Source organism: Pelmatolapia mariae, linkage group LG8 (assembly GCF_036321145.2).
Source record: "Pelmatolapia mariae isolate MD_Pm_ZW linkage group LG8, Pm_UMD_F_2, whole genome shotgun sequence".
NCBI classification, from domain to species: Eukaryota; Metazoa; Chordata; class Actinopteri; order Cichliformes; family Cichlidae; genus Pelmatolapia; species Pelmatolapia mariae.
In genome coordinates this window covers 22,505,333-22,525,465 of record NC_086234.1, presented here as the reverse complement: position 1 = coordinate 22,525,465, position 20,133 = coordinate 22,505,333, and the positions used below count along the sequence as shown (strand labels likewise).

The window sequence follows — 20,133 nt, the reverse complement described above, 5'->3', positions numbered from 1 at the left end:
AGCCGGGGCTCAAACCGGCAACCTTCCGATTACAAGACGAACTGCCAACTCTTGAGCCACGATCGCACCCATAAAAAAGAGTGTGTGCTTCATCAAGAGCTGGCGCAAGAAAAAGATGAAAGCACTGACTGTGGATCTAAAGCCCAAGGACAGGACTATCACATTTAAAATTGACACTGGTGCTGATATGACTGTCAGTCCTGACCATGTATTCAATGTGATGTTCACAGATGTAAAACCAGCTCTTTAGAAAGAAAAGATGCCCGTACTTGTACAAGGTTTTATACCACTGGGCATGCTAGGGTTCACAAACCTAACACTACAGAAAGGAGAGTAACCAATCTTTGTGATCAGTAACCTGCACTCTCCTGCTCAGGGCTAGTGGGCTCAGCTAGTCGCTAGTGGCTAACAGCCCCAAGTCATGAAAATGTATCAGGATGGATGACCAGAGAGCAGATCATTAAAGCTTGGTAAAGCTGCACTGTGCAGATGCCTCCTTTATTGTGCATGATAGCCTCTAGTTAAAAAGGGCATAATTGGTCATTCCTGCAGCTTTAAGAAACAGTGTCCTCAGCAGGCTACATGAGGGGTAGCTAAATGCATGCAGAACATGTGTGTGCCAAAATGAGCCATTGCTCCCAAAAGATCTCCTGGAGAGACCCTGGAAGGAGGTGAGGGCAGACCTGTTTACAATCAAAGGGAAAATGTACTTGCTGGTAGTGGACTGTTGAAATGATATGTTGAAATGCCCAACCTCCACCACATAAAGTTTCCTGATGTCACTGTCCATCTGAAATCCATGTTCGGATGTGACGGGGTGCCTGAGATCTTAAGGACTGGCAATGGCCCACAGTTCTCTGCGGATAATATGCCAAACTTTGCTGATACATACAGTTTCAAACATGTGATCAGCAGTGCACAGTACCCACAAACCAACGGGGAGGCTAAACAGGCTGTTCAAAAAGACTAGATCAGTACTTCTGCATATCTTGTCATCCCACTTAAAAATGTGTTTTAGCCCAGCTCAACGTTTGATTTGGTGCCAGCTTGGTTCCACTGTGCTGACCCAGCAGTGCTTCCCGACAGCGCAGCGGTCACTGTAATGGAGAAAGAGAGAATGAATTCACATCAGAGATTCTTCAACAGGCATCACTGTGCACAGGAGTTCAGTTATCCCCCCACGTGGGAACAGGCGTGGTTGAACTGCACTCTAGTTCCTTCCCTACAAAAACCAACACCCAGAACTTTTCCAAATAGCCCCACAGTCATAACCAAGTCAGGCAGAGCAGTTTTGAAACCACAGGACTGGACTGAACTTGTAAACAACTGCGCAAACAAGAGTTTATCCTTAGTTTGAAAGATAGAAATCAGTAAGAAAAGTTACTGCATTATGATGAAACTTGGGCTGTTGTTGGGCTGTTGGGGTAAAAAGTTTGTTATCTTCAAAAGAAAGAAAAGAACAAAGCAGCGTTCAAATTAAGAATCTGTTCAACAGTAACTAAATCCAAAGTCAAATATTTTATGTTCTCCTTAAAAAGGGAGCTGGTGTGATGTTGGTTATGTAAGGAGGCCCAGAGGATTTTGGGTAACGTTGTTTTTATTGTAGTAGGGGGCTCCAGTTCTAGTAGCCTCACATTGCAGGAATTAAGGGAGCCTTATACAGTGAAAACCTATAAAATATAAACTCAAGATTCTGAATCAACTTCATATATTATGTCTGCTTCATTTGTCATGAAATAACAGAACAGTCCTCACCTTTCCATGAAACTGAAGTAATTGTCGTCCAATTACCTATGAACCTCTGAATGTCAATACACACTGAAGGTAAAGTGGAAGAACTTAAAATCCATTTGGGGCCCCTGACTGAAGGGTGTCTCCTGGCCAGGTGGGTACCTAAAGAACAACCTGATTGATCCTGCCAGCAGCATGTGCTTGTCTCTGTTTGAGTACATGTGGTGATTACAGTAAAACTGTGAATGGTGCATGAAATCACTTATGGTTCCTTTGATTGCTCAGCCATTATTTGAATAACAATGGTAATCCGAGGGCTAATAAGTATAAAGTTTAAAGGAAAGCTAGACAGAAACCCAGACTTAGAAATCTAAGTGCACCAAACAGAAAACCCGGGGCTATGTATAAAAATTGACCTTAAATTATTTTTTACTTGGTTTGCAGAAAAATCTTTACCATAAAATGAAACACTGATTACTCTACAAATACAAATACAAATAATCTGAATCAATAACTACACTACACACATCCATAAATACTTTTTTTTTTATTTACTTTTACCTAAATGCATCTCTGTTTGTCTTTCAAACTAAGAATTAGCATGTCAGTTTGGCTTTGTTTATTAAAAAAATCACATAAAACATACTTTATTTGATTAATTATATTACAAAGAAAAAAGACTGTAGTATTGCAAACATCAGACCGAAGTGAAAAATCACACAGAAAAACGCGCTTCTTTATTTTGGAGACATATACTGTAATACCTGTAGCTCCGTGTGTCCTGAAGTACACGCAGTTGAACACTAGAGGGAGACAGAGACTGCGCATGTGTGACAGAAACAGTTCTCAGAAGTGCAAACACATTCTCCACTTCAAGTTAAACAGCATACCTATTTTTGTGGCGAGGGCAGTGTTTTACAGGGATATGCGGGCAAAGCTCCGCTCTTATTTCTCCTGTTACCGAAGCGGGCTGAACCCGTGGGAACGGCGTAGCGAAGGAAGTGGGTCTTTGCGTCCCACGCAGAGGAGGGTTTTCCGGTTAAAGTTTCCTTTGTGATTCGGGGGTGGCGCTGTGATGCCAAAGGCGTTTATCCTCACAGACACAACACACAAGTGGCGAACATTATGAGTAAGCATAAAAATACGAATTCATGGTTCGGAGTTAGAGCAGCAGCTTAATTTCTATTCAGGGAGAGTAACAGTGTGGCAGATAACTGATCGTAGACGTTGGCACTTAGGGGTGATGTTGTTATGGCATGCTAACGGTTGCTAGCTAACTTGGGGTGTCTGTGTCTGCAGTCAGCAGGGGAGCGAAGAGTTTTCAGCTGAAGCCGGTGTCAGCGTTAAATACTTTATTGTTGTAGTTGATAGCATTTCACGTTCAGTATGGCGCGTGTGTCCGCTTTTCTATAGCAGCCCGACTTTGGCTCGCGTATTGAATGTTTAGGTTCACTCCCACCCAGACAGGCTAACAATAGCTTAGCATGCCTGTGTGTTTTGGACAGTGACAGCTGCAGGCTGCGGCCCCATGACATCTGTGGAAAGGCCTCCTGAATCGTGGATTTCTTTAGCCCATCTTATTAGTTGTCATGAGTCTTTTTTTAAAATGTCTTGTACTATTGTAGATCTTTTATCTTTTCTTTTTTTCCTGCACATGCCCTGGTTACTGTGATACAGCTGCTCAGCATCATAGTGCGTACAAGTAGTGGATCAGAAGAGCAAAGGGGTATAACAGACTATTTGTACTGAAGCCTTGCTTTTATTTTGCTTTACAGGACCGTTCAAAGCTCTGTCCTCCTGAAATGGGAAAACCCCCCTTCCAGATTTTGTAACACAGGTAAGCAACAAGCCTTGTTCACATCTGGCCTAGTTTATGATAAGCCAGGTTGCAACCACATCCTTTTACCTGTTTGCTGGGGAACTGAAAAGCTCTTGTAATTCTTGGTAGCTGGTTTCCTGTGACTGATGGTGAAACAGTCCTGGCTGTCAGGACGTGTGTGCCTCGCAGTGTGTACCAGTGTAATGATGATGCATATCTGAAAGGCTAGTGTGGGCGTGTAGGGAGGAATGCTTCCAGTGTGTTTCAGCATTTGAATGTACTATTCAGCAGAATAGCACATTATGCATGTTTGAACAGCAGCTGTTTGTTGGGGAAAGTAGGGATGAGGCAACTGTGAAGATCTGTCGTATTCATTTGTGATTTGGAGGTTAATTTAACGTGTGACACTTGATATTTAGGTCACTGGCTGTTATTGTATTAAGCTAGCTTTTGTGTGAGGCGTCGACAAAAGCTGCAGACATAACGCCTCGCAGTTTTTCTCACCTGTTGTCGAGGAGATAGGCATCTCAGAGTGGTGTGCTGAGACAAAGATCACACATTAGATTGAAGAAGCAAGTGCATGCATTATCTTGCGTGTCTCATCGTGCTGGCTTACGCTGTTATTGAGCTCATGTAGATACAGCACTAAATAATTTCTTTATACAATTACAATACAATACAAGATTTAGTCTCAATTATTGATTTAATGTTATTTTAGCCCCATTGTCAAGGTTTTCTGAGCCTTTCTAAACCAGCTGATTTGTTTTCTCTGGGTGAGCAGTCAGGCTGTCTAGCTAGACTAGTTTTGGCTGTTGTCATCTGTAAAATGATTACAAATCTCTTGCGTGATCAGGTCAAAAAGTCATTGTTAAATATCAGGTGATTTTGACAGCTGGACAGAATGATGAAAAAATGCTTATGCAGTTTGATTTCTGTCTGTAACATGTATACGCACTGATACAGGGTTATTTGGACCAGCTATATAATTTGTTTAAATAATTGTCATCTTATTAAATCATATTAAATTATAATATTTTGCTAATTTTTAGCTGTATTTTATTAGGTCCATCATTGACTAGTAATGAGAGAATCTGGTTTATAATTTGTAAAAGCGGGTTGTGTTAGCCTCGTGATAGACTGGTGACCTGTTTCTCACCCTTTCACAGCTGGGTTAGACCCTAAAATTGGATGGATGGATGCTCTGTATAAGGTGCAGATACTTACTGACTAAAAGCCTTGTGCCAGATAAATGACTGAACAATATGTTTAGTTGTTTCTTTAGAGGATCTCTTGTCCATTTGTTGAACCCCCGACTCTACCATCTTGGACAGTAGCTGCCAACGTGAACCCGCTCGTATTCTCAGATGGATAAAAAGTAAATTAAAGTCCGTTTGTGAGGAAACTCAGCCCCACAGATGAGAGAAGACTGATTTTCAATCCAGTTTTAACAACTCAAAATTATTAGTATTTTCCATAAAAAGTAACACTATTCACCTACATTCTGATAGGTTCACATATTTTTTTTTATCTCTCTGTTTTAATTGACTTAAAAATAGCATTTGATAGAACACAAATGTTATCTAAATGTTTTATGTCTGTCGCGATCAAACGTGCAGTGATCCAGTGAGATCAAGAGAAACTTTAGTGTCGTGCGGTTAGTGTGTCGCTATTCAGACGTGTGAGCTTGTGTTTGATTGTGAGAGAAAGAGAGGAGCAGCATCTCAGACAACACTGCCTCATTGTTTGCAGCCCCGCTGTGCAGTAATGACAGAATCCCCATCAGAACCCCACAGCTAGAAAACACATATTTGCAGAGAGAGCAAGAGGGAAATCAGCACACAGCACAGCGGCAGGTCCTGCCTTTGTAAACAACCATTAGCGAGTAGCTGTCAAAAGTTACCGGGCCTGCTCAGTCCAGAGGAGTGCTTGAGAAAGGAACCAGTTACACCGGGCTTGTGCCAGTAAATCAGGAAAATCTCTTCCATAACATGGGTTTGAATGGTTTGACTATTCACAGGAAGGTTAGCCTTCAGGCTTCGCTTCTTCACACGCTTAACCAGTTTGTGTTATAAATGTACCTGCCAGTCAGAAAGCAACAGCGATTTTAAGAATTTCTTTTTGCCCCCAACCATTACGCCAATGAAGTGTTAATCGCATCAAGTGCACATTTTACACAATTGCACCTGTTGCATCACTTTCACACTGTGATGGCTTATTGGGGCTTTTTTTTGTAAACACAGCAATAATCACCTAAGCTTGATGGAGAACCAGAAATGGAGTAAAGTTATTCAAAAGTCAGTGACATGTACGACTTTTGGCTCATTACGGAGCAGTTTAATGCTCTATGTGTTTGTGCTTTGCATAAAATTTCCATGGAAACATTAGAAGATATCCATGCTAATAATATGATAATGAATTGCATTTATATAGTGACACTTGTCACTAAAGCCAAGTAGCCTGAGCTAAACTGAATGCTTTTGTTGCTAAAAACAGGTTTTGCTGGTTTAAACCCGCACATTAGTTTAGGTTACATTTGCATTAGTCCCATTGCTCATTACAGGTTTACAAGGAGTGAGCAGCCTCAGATAGGGAAGTGTCTTCAAGTTATCTTAATGGTATATGTCTAGAATGTGCTCCTGAACTCTTTGCCTCGAGGCTCCATTTAGTCCAAATTGATTATATGGAAGCATTTAAGTTTTTTTATACACTTCCTCAACTAAACGTTTAACTTTACTTTAACCTTTCTCAGGGAGGGACTTTGTCTCTCTGCAAGTGCAAGGCAACACACAGCTAAACAGGCACTTTTTTTTTTTTTTTTTAATAGCTTCCTTTATGAGATACCTCGAGCTCTGATGGCAACTCGTTACCCGGGCTAAATGTATGGAAATCGTGCTGAGGTTGTTAAGAAGTAAAAAACAAAACATAAGCTGCCTTTTTAGAACAGCGGCCACAGCAACAGTTGTAAAAGCTGAAACATGCAAATTCTTCCGTGATGGCTGATTTAATCCCTGGTCTACAGTCCAGCATTCTTTCTCTTTCCCAAGTTATTTGTGTATGAAAGAGACAGACAGTCAGACTGAACGGTTTCTGGGACTAGGACTCAGGTTCCTGGAACTATGTTTTTCGGACTTGTCAAAGCCTGTGAGCATGTCTGGAGTATTGTTTTGTTTTTATAGCGTGGCATAGTTGAGGGTTCCTCAACTCTAACTACATAAAGGACAAGCTGAACACTGGAATTTCTTACATCCAATTCTTAGTAATTCATTAATAGATCTGTTTTTAATGGGGAAATGAATTGCAATTGGAAGAATGGAGGTCACTGCGGCTTCAGCAATTAGATCAAGGGAATATTATCCATGTTTCAACAGCGCTTCATAGTCAGTATAGCTCAGAAAAGTACAAACTGACTCAGTTATGAGCCACACTTTGATTTGTTTATTCATTTCCTGTGTAGAGCTACATGCTACAAAAAGATGGGAAAAATAGATGTGTGTGTGTATATAATCCTGTTTGGTCAATTCCTAAATAAAAAACTGCATACATATGCACTAGTTGCATTAATCACTGTCCCTTTATATGGAGCTTTCAACTCTGTGTCCTCTGATTATTTCACGAGACATTACACTTTCTCTTTCCTTTTTGAAAAAATGATTCCAGGTCTTTCTGTCACCTTGGCATCGATGGACTCACAGAAAGGGGAGGAGCCAAATCCTGGCAGTATGGAAGTTGCCAGTGTGCCAGGCTCGGCCTCGAGCCCCCAGAGCGACGCCGTGACCAGTGAGCTTCAGGAGCTCTCCCTTCAGCCTGCTCCCAATCTGCTGCCTATACAGGAGCGCAAGAATGGTGAGACAGTGACGCACGTGACCTTTGTGTTTTTCAGCCACCACTGCTTCAGTTTGATGCTAGGTTTTGGATAGGTGTTAAAGAGACCACAGCAGACATCTGTCACGTGGCACAAATACATCCAAAGCTACGACTGTTATTTTAATTAGACATTTTTACACATAAGAGCTTGCTCTCCAAAACTATAAAGTTAAAAAAGGTTCTAAAATCCAGTTTTTATGAATTAATACCATTTTACCATTCACTGTGCAGGATGTTTGATTAAATTACACACTAAGTATTTTATCACAGCTGCATGTAAACAGAGTTAAATGCGATTCAGATCTGTAAGATTGGGGTTTATACACGTCAGTTTCTCTTCATAAACTTACCTCTGCCTGCTCTTTCTGTGCTACAGCCCTGCAGTTTCTGAAACGCCAATTAGTGATCTAGTGGATGGATAGTGTTGCTTTGATAGAGTGCAAGATTAAATTTTAGTGAACAGACCCACCTGACCCCCCCAGTCATATTGCAGCCACCACGTCTAACAACTTTTCTGGTGGAAAAAACATGGTATAAACACTGTCTAGCTACACTTCCTTTGAGCATGTCACACCAGGTTTGCTTCAGTAATAGGGTCTTTCTGTAAAAATTCACACTTACGTGCAGGGCTGCTTTACAACATGTATGTTTTCTGCTCATTTTTAATGAAGTAGTATTCTGCACTACTGCCTGACTCTTGGCTCTCACCACGAGTTTTTGTAAAGCAGTTTTAAAAACACTTTGTCCCTCGTGTCGTCTTGTAGCGTCACACTGTTTGTTTGGGGTTTTTTGCCTCACAGCCTTCCTGAACTCACCATTTAACCATTAGATGTTTGCCATTATATACATTACTATTATGTCAAAATGAATAAGTGTTGTATTTACAGTTATCCCTGTTGGCTTTTCAGAAATGTCCTTTTTCTAGGATGTTGTGTAGGAAACGCTTAACAGATATTACTGACCAGCAGCACTCTTGCTTCTGCCCCAAGTTAAGATTTTGTTGAACACTTCTCATGCCTAATAGAAGTGAACATAAAATCCTCCAAGCAAAGAAAAGGTGTGCTTGGGGAATATGTTATGTAAGTTGAGGACACGTGGAAGGTGTGGAAAGCACTTGTCTGGAAGGCAGAAGTTAAATGTCAGATGCGCCTGTATCTCTTGTTCATTAGTCAGTAGAGAGATTAGCTCACCATCGAGGGCGTCTAAAGGCAAGCGAGAGACCGAGATTTAAGTTCTGAGGTGGTACTGTGTGTATGTAAAAGACTGTGTGCACTGAAGTCTCCAGAAAGAAGGGAGTGAAGAAGCTTCTGTGCCTAATTGGCTTGCTCCTCAGCTTTGACCTCCCGCTACAGTAGATTAGAGCGTGCTGCATGTTTGCTCTGTGGAGTTAACACTCTGTAGACCCTTTTTATGTCTGGAATTAGGATAGAGCTTGGAGTACTTTGTTCTTCTGAGTTACTTGAGCATCTTCCTTTAGTCACAGTGGAAAGGTTACGTTTGCTGGATTAATGTCTTTGATTTGTTTATGGTCATAATGCTGAATTACAAGTGAAGCAGTGCTTAGTGGCATAGTGTCAAGAAAATGCTTGGTAGCTAAGAGAGCAAAACTTGAGCTGTTTCCAAAAAGGAATAAAGTAAAATTTTCTAGTGAATGTCTTTAAAAACGTATTCGTTTGTTACAGTTTCAGAAATAACCAGAAAATACTTAGCAAAAGTCAAAGTTTGTTAAAACATTTTTGTAGCTAAGAGTCATCGAGTTCTTCTCCCCTTTCATCCATTCTTTCTGCAAAGGGCTTCTACTCTCTCTTGACCCATCTTCTATGCAGTGCTATTAATGTCCATAGTCCTCAGTGGACTATGAGGGAAATGGCAAAACCTTTAGCTTGCACCTCTTGAAATAGTCCATTGTGGATTTTAATTTGTAAGCGAAGACATGCAGCTGGTCATCTGGTAGGGAGTACGCCTAGACTAGCTGGTGTTTTTTAACCATAAAGTGGGCTTGTGCTTTTGTGGAGGGCAGAATGGAAGCCATGGGGAGAGTTGAAGCCAACTCATCTGAGATCTTGTGGAAGCAAAGGCGGCTGTAGGCAAACACTAATAATCCTTCTGCATGTTTATCTATGGAAACCTTGTTATGCCTTTTAGAAAGATTTTGCTTATCAAAGACTCATTTTCTGTCATCTTGGCTTGAGCTGAACTAAGCTTTGAGTAAGGTTGAACTTAAAGGGATGGCTGTGAGCGCAGTGCTATAAAAGGAAGGAGGAAGTATCTAATTTATAATACAAAACAAAACGAAAGCTATCGGCCGATAGCCCAGCCCGACCTTTGATCATAGAACCCCACAAAAAATCTATTTCAGCTTCATCAGTCCACAACATTTGTTTCCAGAATGTATTAGAAGGTCAGTCAAACACACCCACACATGCACATGTATCTTGCCATATCAGAATTGTCAGCCATATTGGCCATTGTTCTGAGCTGGGCGTTGGTCACCCATTTACTTGGAGGGAAAGTTAGTTGACTTGGTGTTGATTTGTATGGAGATGAAGGTTAGGCAAGGTTGGATCAGTCAATGATTTATAAATCAACAGTGGGAGAGAACAATGCACAATAACACATAAAATAAAAATCTGAGTTACAAAGTACAACAGAGTTAAGGCAGTAGACGGCTAACTTTTAGAGTGCACTGAAAGCAATAAGATAAGAAACTTCGTGTTTCTTGAACATTATTTCAAATATGTTTATGTCATTACGGAAGTATTTAAGAATGACTCTGTGGCTGCTTGTCCCAACACCATGTTTACTTCACCGTCTCACAGCCTCAGGCCATCACTCCCTTATTTAAACAACCCCTGCTCTTCTTGGCCTTCTCCTTACACTTCAGTGTGGTAGCCAGGAGCAAACATGTTGCTGCAGACACCCCTGCAGCTTATCTAGATGCCTTTACAGCACTGCGTGTGATTGCATGTACATTTCTGCACACGTACATGTGTTGCAGGGGAAGCGCAGAACCTGCATTGGGAAAGTTATCAAAGCTTTATCTCTGATACCAGGTTGTACAGTATGCTAACTGTACTGGATGAAGGCTGGGACATTTGTTGTTAAACACACCGTAGAGATAGGTGGCATGTTTTTCAGGATGGTTAGGTCTGTATACATTAATGCATATGCAAGAGAGAAGAAGAGGGAGCCAGCTCTGTTTTTAAGGTGGAAGGCTGATATAAACCAAGACTAGTCTTGAAAGCGTTTTACATTTCCTGCCTTCCCAGTTGCAAACTTGCCTCTGAGGTTTTCTGTGCCAAAAACACCTGGTCATGCTATGATAATGGAATTGAGATCATTTGAAACTTTGAGCTGGAGAAACTTGCTTGAGTGTGGGCTGCGAGAGCAACATGAGAAGGAGGATGGGGATGTCGTAAAGAGCGGGGGGAAGAAGGGCGGTCATGTCTGAAATGGCTGTATTGCATAATTTCTCAGAGAGGGAACAGAAGGATAGTGAAGGAAAGTGAAAAGCAAGAGAAGAGGGGGTGTGTCACTTGGACTTGAGGAGGTGAGGCTTGGAATCGGCTTGTTTTTATTCTTGTTTTAGAGTGCAGAGGAGTGACCAAAAGTTTCTTTTCTTTTTAAGAAGAGCTTAAAAATTGTTCACGGAACAGTGTATGGGTGGATCTTGTTCTTGTCCAAGGAGCAATAAGACAGACGCACAGATCTACACACGCCCTTTCTGTTGGGGCGTGCATGCACTTGTAGACAAGACAGTTCAGAGAAAGGGACTGTGAGGTGGAGTACCTGTGGAGTACCAGTTCCCTGTGACAGCATTGCTGTGGCTTTTCTGCTGTCGGACTTCTCCTCAGACTCCTGTGTTTTCTCAAATGAACAACGCTGGCTGTCTTTGGAATATGAATCCATAATCTTGCCAGGAAGGTGAAGTCTCCCTTCAGCATGGTGCAGAGGGATATGACTATCCAGTCAGGTAAAGCCCATTTGAGTCTCTAGTCCTCATTTATTTTGTTTTAAACTTAAGGAAACAACTGAAAGTTTGGTCTACCTTAAGATGGACCTTAAGGTGAAATACATGTGAAATCTTCAATCACGCAAAGTGCCACTGCATATTTTAGCTGCAACCTTTTGAATATATATAATCATGTGTATACAGTACATGTGTGTAAATGAGATCCGCAGGGCACAGAAGCTAGGCGGGGCTGTGAGGCCAGGTTTGTAGAGTGTGTCCTAAGTGGAAGTTAGGGGGTGAGGGAGCTGTGCAGGTTGGAAGATGTAGTTAAGGGGAGGAGGAAGGCTATCCGTCACTCAGTAGCTGTGAACTGTCCAGCCAGGGCAGCAGTTCTGCCCGAGGAGTGACTGCAGGCAGTGTGCCAGGATCCGGGCGAACTTGGAGAGTCAGAGGTTAGCCGAGGGAGGAGGGATAGAGGCATATGCCGGGCTCACTGACGGAGACTGAGGCTGGGGTGAAATTAGGTTAGAGGCGTCACAGATTTTGCACTAGATTTAAGCAGAAATGACCTGCTCAGTCAGAACAGATTGTTCCAGATCACAATGTAAACTACGTCTACTGCCACTCAGAGTAGAAAGAGGGTTTTAAATGATAAATGGAATGAGACAGTGTCAGCGCTGTCTGCAGCTGGCAGCTGATTGAAGAAGCAATATACCTGCAACTACTAGATGCTGCAATGTTTGCTATGAATTTAAAACCTGCAGAATTTTCTGTTACAGGCACAGAGGCGAGTTCAAACTGTCTGATCCAGACAAAGCCTCCATGTTTTTAAATCACCTCTTGTACTTTCTGGTCACTTAAACCGTTTTGACCTTCAGGACTTGACTGCAAATGACCCCTTTACAAACTAGAGGTAGTTGCAGACCAAGAGAGGTTGACTGCTAAAACATGGTCACGAAAAGGGTGAAATGTAAGAGTGGAGCCTCCTGCTGAAATTCCATGAAGTGTCATTCAGACTTGTAAACAAAGACAGATAAATATCACATGCTTCTTCGCCTTCGACACATGACGGGCTATAGATTACATCGGGATGTGGACAAGGGTCTTATTTGCATGAGGCTGAAATGATCAGTGTGAAAAATTAAAAATGTGAATATAATGTGATCCCTGCACAGCCAGACACTCATGCTTTTGGGTAGTAGTTAAGATATGTATCATTGCTGAGGCTAGCTTAGCCCAGCAGTGATTCAGGGAGGCTGCTGGTACTGTTATGTAACCTACTGGGATGCTGCCAGCAGCAGAGACCCCAGATCATTCTGTCAAGCTGAGAGTAGGAGTGAAAAGGAGAGGGAAGAATAGGATGGAGGGACTGATAGATGGCGAGAAAGCGAAGGAATAAACGTGGAGAGAAAGAAGAAGAAATGCAGAAAGAACTGAATATTCCAAAAGGTAGAAAAAATATAAAAATTAAAGAGAGGAGGGACAGAAGGAAAAGTTGTTTTACTCTTATCCCTGCAAACAGCTGCAACCGACACAATCCAGCTGCATGTCTTCTTTCTTTTATAACAGTAATTCTTTCATGGCATTAGGTAATCTCCATAATTCCCAAAAAATCATTAACACACATGAAATGATACAACATAATTGCAACAACACGCTTTTGGTCATATTTTCACTGAACATGCTTCATATCTTTATGCATGTGGTGATAGATAGATCTATGCACATTGGAGTTTATGAAACTGCAGCACAAATCTGTGCTTCCTAGCAACACGGCAAAACAGATTGAGTCCAAACAACGGGACACCAAATGTCGTAGCTTTTGGTGAATGTAAACAGCATCCAGTCTAATAAACACACAGGCAGGAGAATATTTATGCAACACAGGCAAGTCCTGCAAGAAGCTTAGATCTTAAGTGTGTCCAGCACACCACGCACACACCCACAGGCTACCCGTGACTCACCCTCACACACACACACACACACACACACACACACACACACACACACACACACACACACACACACACACACACACACACAGACACACACACTTTTCACAACTGGTGTCACTGTCAGAATCTGGACATGCTCTTCTGGGAATTGGTAGCCTTCCATTTTTTCATTAAAAATTTTTTTTTTTGACTGTGTGTCCTGAGAGCATGGTATTTGAACAAGCACAGACACACACATACATCTTTGATTTACAATCTTGCAAATTCCTGTTAGATAATGAGAAGTGTGAGAGCATATCCAAAAAAACCTCACTCAGATCTGTTGCCTAAAGCTAAAGAAAAGCGCTTCGCAGGTCTGCTCGTAGCAACAAGAACACAATGCCTGCACACCCACAGGTACAAGCCCACTCATGTAGCTCAGTGATCTTTAAAGACACACAAGCACACATCTTACAACGTGCAATTCAGTTTCAAAGCTGACAGATGGACACACATTTACCCCAGCTAATATCAGTTTTTTATCACTTGAATGCAACATGCTATGTACAACATGAAACGTTTTGATATTCTGTTTCACAAACACGGTTATGCTGCGGTGTGTATTTTGAGCACAGCTACAGCACACATTTGCACATTTATAATTGGTGCTGTGAGTAGCAAGACAGAAAATGAAGGCAATAGAGTGCTTTATTAATGAGAATGTGTGCTGCCTTCACATTACTGCAGTAGTTGTGCATTGTATGGCAGGGGCAATTGTAATCATGTATTGGAATAATAGTATTGGAATAATACTATATTACTAACATGGTACCAAACATACTAAACAAAACATTATCCACTTAAAAACTGGAAGTGTGGCTATTTTATTTATGCAACAATAACTCTGCCATAGACTGGCAACCTTGCCAGGCTGTACCTCGCCTCTTGCCCTGTGGCAGGAAGAATAAGCTCCAGCCTGTCATCCTACACTGGGTAAGCGGTTAAGACGATGAATGAGTGGATGGACCATGACAGTCAATCTTTCTGTTTTTCAACGCAGCAACAAATTCCTAATTTTTTTTATTTTTACATCTTTCTTTTCTTTTCTTTTCGAACTACCACAAAATGGCCTTTTTTAAAAAAAGGTATTGAATACATTCAGTAAACTGGATGTGAATTAATTAGAAAATAACAATAGAGAATAGAAAACTACTAAACGATGCACTGATTTCAGTTTTTATAAGAAAAATCTGGCCTGACAATTCAGTTCTTGGCCTGTTTAAATTTTCTGTCTAAGAGTTTTAATAAAAGAAAAGGTTATTTTTCTGCAAATGTATTTTAATTTAAAATCAATCTGAAAAGAATTGCATGCGTCACACTTTAACATGTTTTACATGTCTTTGTCTCTGTAATTACACCTCCTAATATGCTAGATGGCAATGTGGTTACTATGCTGTGTTTAGGTTCTTCTTGTATGCAAACAGAGTTGAATGAACCCAGCAGTTCATGCAGAATTAGGAGTAATACATTATATCTTTGCTAAAATGACTGCAATGCAAAGAAGAGACAAGATTTTTGAACAATTTGAGTTTATTCACGACAGACTGAGAAAACTGCTCATGCTACACTGTTAAATTATTGCCTGTTGTGTTAGCATCAGCATTATAAGGCAGTCTGACAGAATTATAGCCAAACCAATGTGAAAAAATGTATTATTACCAAACAGAATGTGTTGGGTTTTTTGGGGGTTTTTTTTGCGAAGGTAAAAGTCAAGTTGGAGTGGAATTGGCACAGAATTGCATAGATTTGAGGCTGACTGGCCCGACACCGATCATGGCCAGTCAGCTGAAAACTGGCAGATTCTGTTCATCAACCAATTGATCAGTGAATCTCTGAAATTATGCTCAGGTTGTGTAGTCCCTCACTTAGAGTTCCAGGCAAGTGCAAAACAAAAAAAAGAAACTGTGAGAGTAATAACAAACAAAGAAGACTAGGCGAGAACGTAGCTTAAGTCACATTTTCCTCTAATCTATTACATCTACTACTTCCTGAACAAAGACAGTCTTTTAACCAGCTGCAAGCAGGAGAAATAATTATGATTTTAAACAATAATTTCTGTCCTACTTGCTCCACTTGGATGGAATTGCACATGTACAGATAAATATCTGGACAGTTGCATTGTGTTTTTCAGCCTGTTTATGCTCACCTTCATTTGCATCCAATTTCCTAAGACCTTATATTTAGAGTTGCAATGATAATAATGATAGCAATCCACTCAACATCTTTTATCAATTGTCCTTTTTGAGCCACTGAAAGTCTGCGCTTCAATCATGCCTTGTTTGCTTGATTTAAAATTCACTGTAGTGGTGTACAGAGGTATAAGACAAAAACTGTGTCATGTTTCAAAACCTCCTGCAGCTAACTGAAGGTTTAAGCTCCTGTCACAGGTGCAAGCTGTGGGAACAAGTAGGCTCACAAACAGAAGACATGTGCTCTATGATCATCACCAACCCGGTGTGCTCTGGTGTTTCTGAATAATAGAAGACCTATTAGCCTGTGACTCACCTGCCAACACCAAATGTGGCGCACTTAGTGTTCGCTGATGAATGTAACAGAGGTCACCGTGAACTGGCAGGACTCCTGTTTCATCAGGATGACTCAGACACGAGTCACAAGAATCAAAAATCAGGGCTGTAGGCTAGGATGTGCCTAGCATACATCATTAAAGCTATATGTGAAACACAAAAAGAAGAACCACCAACATTTGTCGTAACAAATGACAAATCTTAAGTATTTTCTCCCTGACATGTCACCTCTTTGGCTAAATAAACTGGAAAATGGTTTTAAGTTCCAGTAAGTGTGAGAACAGAGTTGTCTTTCTGCACAAACAAGAATATCTGTTGGCAACGCTCGATAACATCAAACCTTTCACCAATCCGCAGAGACTGGGAAACTCTCGTAGAGGTTATGTCACATCTCAAGTATTCCTACACCCGACTAAAAACAAAGCCGTGTGTGGCTGAATTGAATTTCTTGAGCTCGTTCTAGACTTTACAAAGTCATTTGAGGTTTCTGCATTTTGACACATTTCTCTCTTGCAGGTTTATATGGTTTTGTCTTATGTCTTTTGCTTTTGCAATGAACGCAAACCACATTTAAAGTTTTGTGTGTCTGTTTGGTCACTGTGGAAAAAATCTGCCTTGTAATAGAACATGAAAGATCTTTTTAATCAGCATTGCGACACATCTGCAAATATGTTATGTGACTAATGATAAGTTTTCTTGAAAGCAAAGGTAGAAGAATGTGTAGCATTAGCAGCTAGCTGTCTATGAAGCTCTGTCGTTTCGTACGCTTGGATCTGCACCTGCATGTCACTTAAACTCTTGTAATAAATAGAAACCTGTGTCCCCAAAGGTCTGTGTCTAATAAAAACTCTGCTGAAGCAAATTAAGAGTCAGGCTTTTATTAGATGTTATATACAGTAACAGAAAAAGGAGAGGAGAGGAGGAAGCAGAAAGAGCCCTATAAAACTCTAAAGAGCACCTGAAGGAAAGAGACTTGTAAGAATACAGTCAGTAAGTATTAAAAAGACTTTCTCAAGCCAGAAAAAATTCTCTATCAGATGCTTGTGTGCTGTAATGTGCACTCAGTCAAACAGTTTTTTAACTTTGTGTCCCACTCTGTCTTTGTTTGCTAACAGCCTGCCCAGGAGTTTGTTGTTGTACATCTGAAGGAAGAAAAAAAGTTGTTTCCTCTGCAACTAGGGCAGGAGGTTAGGGGGTTTGTTACAATAAAAATTATTTTCAGATGTTGGAGTTATGTAACAGTGTTACGAAGCTGTCATCCCAGCACTGGGAGCACCCTTTCTGCTGCTCTTGCTCTCTGTTTTTCCCTCTGTTTCTCTGAAAATCTCATTTTGCTGAACACGACCTGAACCCCCACCCCCCTTCTCCTCCTTACCCAGTCGTTTCTGTTTTACAATAAAGGTTCACAGAACCAGATGCTAACAGCTGCCAGCTGGCTTGTGGGTCTTTCGGTGCTTGCGCACTTATAGATGCTTCTGTTTCCTTCAACAGTATACAATTAGAGCTCGTTTAGACTACTTTTCATTGACATGATGTGACAGAGTGAGGGGTGCTGCTGCAAGCTGGTCAACAAAAGAACCTTTGACTGTGGTTAAAAGGAGTGGGCTTAATTAGTTCCACTGCTTTTAAAAGCAGAATTAATTTTCTCTTTCAGCCATCTGATGAATAATCATGTGGGGAAATCAAATCAAATCAAGTAGTAGTAGTTAAAATAGGCAGGACTTCAAACCTCTGAGCTCTTTAAGCATATGTGAAAAGTCAAAGCTACAAACCAAACCAGTCTGTAAAGATGCAGCTCAGTAGTACAGACTAGTTATGACTTGCTCCAGCTGTGACATTTAAGGATTATCGGCGGTATTTCAGGTAGATCATATTGGGATTATATATGATTAGGATCTGGGAAAGGTTTGTGCTTATTTTTTATTATTCTATTTGAACTTGTGCTAATTGAACCAATTAGTATTCCGTGCATTTGGAGATCTGACTGTAGCACTTTGCAGTAGAAATAGCCAAATAAGTACGTTGCAAAGTATAACCTGTCTTTGAAGTTCTGTTACCTCTGACAGCTAACAAAAGCACAAACCTTGATTCCTCTTTGGAGTGAAGCTGAAGTTCAGCAGTAGGTCAGTCAGGGATTATGCATCTGATAAACCCGGGACTTGTACTGTTCCCTCATCCCCAAACATGTAAAGAGCTGCCTTTTCCTGTGAGTTTGCTACTTTAATTACAACTATAAAGCAAAGTAAATGATTAAGTGCAGCCTTGTTGCTGCATTTTGTGGTTTGTTCAAAATTCCACGTCTTTTCCTCATGATTACGCACATGGCTACCATGGCTAAAAGTCTCCTCGGTTCAGGATGACGCTGAGTAATCCCCTGCCTGATGTCAGTGAGTCCCAGGAAACAGTGCTGGTAAATTCCACAGAAGAGCGAGTGGGTGGGGGGAGACCAGGAAGTAAAAAGGAAAAAAGAAATGGTTGCCTGTTTTCCTTGCTGGAATGTTAATGGCTGGTCTGACCTACGGTAGCCTGTCACTTGGCCTGGTTAGTTTCTTGGCAGCTCGGGTTTTGTTGAGTTCATCTGTTTAGTGCATTCTTTGTCCATCTGTAAACTTGCCTTTGACTAGAAAGGCATCAATTCAAACATTCAGACATCGTGAAAAGATACAAGTGAGGAGTTTTGTCTGGCTCAGTGCTGATAATGTTACGCAAGTTTAAATTTACTTGTGGTGCGTCTAGTTTTTATATAACATTGTAAATCCTTTTGCACTGGACAAATGATCCCAAACTATTTGATGTGTGTTTGGTGTAAAATGTTGCCTAAATAAAATACTCTGAAGTTAAAAGCGAGCTTAAACAGTAGTGGTCAGGTAGTGAATAAACATGCCAAAACATTCTAGTTAATCCAGTTGACGGCGAATTTGTAAGGTGAGGTCTTTGCCACTTTGTGGAAGAGGTGCTAGTTCCCAAGGATGTATTTATTCAGTCAGAATTCATTAACTCTTATTCGATAATTAACATACTTGGAATCTCGTTGCCTAAAATGATTGCTTTGAAGATGCGGACCAGATCTGCAATCGTCCAGTCAGTTACTGTCTTCAAAGTGATTTTGAGGCATCAAGGCAGTGATAAGATGGCAATAAAATAGAGTCAGTCTGCTATCAGTCTGCTATCAGTTTGTGATTAATCAACAAGGACACACAAATCCCTTCTGGATTGTGTCATGAAGGGAATTTGGAATAAAAAGGCTGCTGCAGTGCTAGCCGCTGTGATCAGACGGAAATCAGCTATTTCTATTTAATTAAAAAAGACTTAAAAATACCACAGAGAGGCGGTGTACCGAACGAAAAACACCATGGTGGACAAAGAATAACGGCAACAGACAAGTGTCTTTAAACAAAGGAAGTCCCAGAAATATGAATGACCACTTATAGTTTGAACTTTCAAATAAAAATTTAAATCAGGCTTTGAGATCAGAATTGAAGTAGTAGGCTTCAACATTAAACACTCAAGAGTTCAACATTATATTCTTCTTTTAACCTTTAGACCAGATTATCCACTCCTACTAGATAATGTGTTTTCAGGTTTTCCCTCCATTAATTTATGGACGTCTCTGACTCACTGTGAGACCTTCAAGTCATTCTGTCTTCTTCACAAAATGCGTCTCTTTTTCTATTATAAAGTCACAGAAATGTTTTTAGTGAAGGATAAAGGAAAATACTCAAGGCCAAATGACTTCAGTGGAAAGTACTGACGCCCAACAACACCCTTCAGGTCAAAGTTTGTAGAGTCCAATACTTTACTCGAGCAGCGGTACAGTTTGGACACATTTTGAGCTTTGACCTCGTTGGAATCAGACCCTTTGGAGTTTGCAGTGCTTTGGTGGTTTTTTGTGTAGTTATAGAGATCCTAGTATCAACTAATTCAAAGTAATTCTAAAGAAGATCATAACTCATCTATTAGTGTGGGTTACTGGTTACTACATAATCCTATTTAGTGGGGTAAATCCTGGGAAACTGTGAAATGTGCCTTCCACACAGTGTGGTCAAGCTGTTTTAAAACCATAAAATATTTGCCTGCATTACTGGCTCGCTCAGTACTGTTATTACAGGGGAATCGCTGCCCCTGAGGTTTTTAGTTATGTGAAATATACAGCTGGCTGGACTGTAGAGGCTGAAAGCTGGTTACAAATAGTTGAAATGTTAATGTAACGAAGGATTTATGATTTTGAGCTGTGGAGGTGTAAATAAG

The 20,133-nt window shown here is 40.8% G+C and overlaps 1 protein-coding gene across 4 annotated transcripts in view; it reads left to right on the top strand.

The window, feature by feature from the left end:
* Window positions 1-2,658: 2,658 nt before the first annotated feature.
* mrtfab (myocardin related transcription factor Ab) overlaps window positions 2,659-20,133 on the top strand; it is a 40,429-nt gene continuing 22,954 nt past the window's right edge. The window contains exons 1-3 of one of the 4 annotated variants that reach the window (XM_063481563.1): window positions 2,659-2,860; window positions 3,507-3,568; window positions 7,208-7,393. In XM_063481563.1, coding sequence (XP_063337633.1) covers window positions 7,231-7,393 — 163 coding nt within the window. In that variant the 5' untranslated portion in view covers window positions 2,659-2,860; window positions 3,507-3,568; window positions 7,208-7,230. Of the gene's footprint in view, window positions 2,861-3,045; window positions 3,424-3,506; window positions 3,569-7,207; window positions 7,394-11,273; window positions 11,388-20,133 lie in introns of those variants that run through there. The other 3 variants (XM_063481566.1, XM_063481564.1, XM_063481567.1) reach the window with 3 other exon arrangements.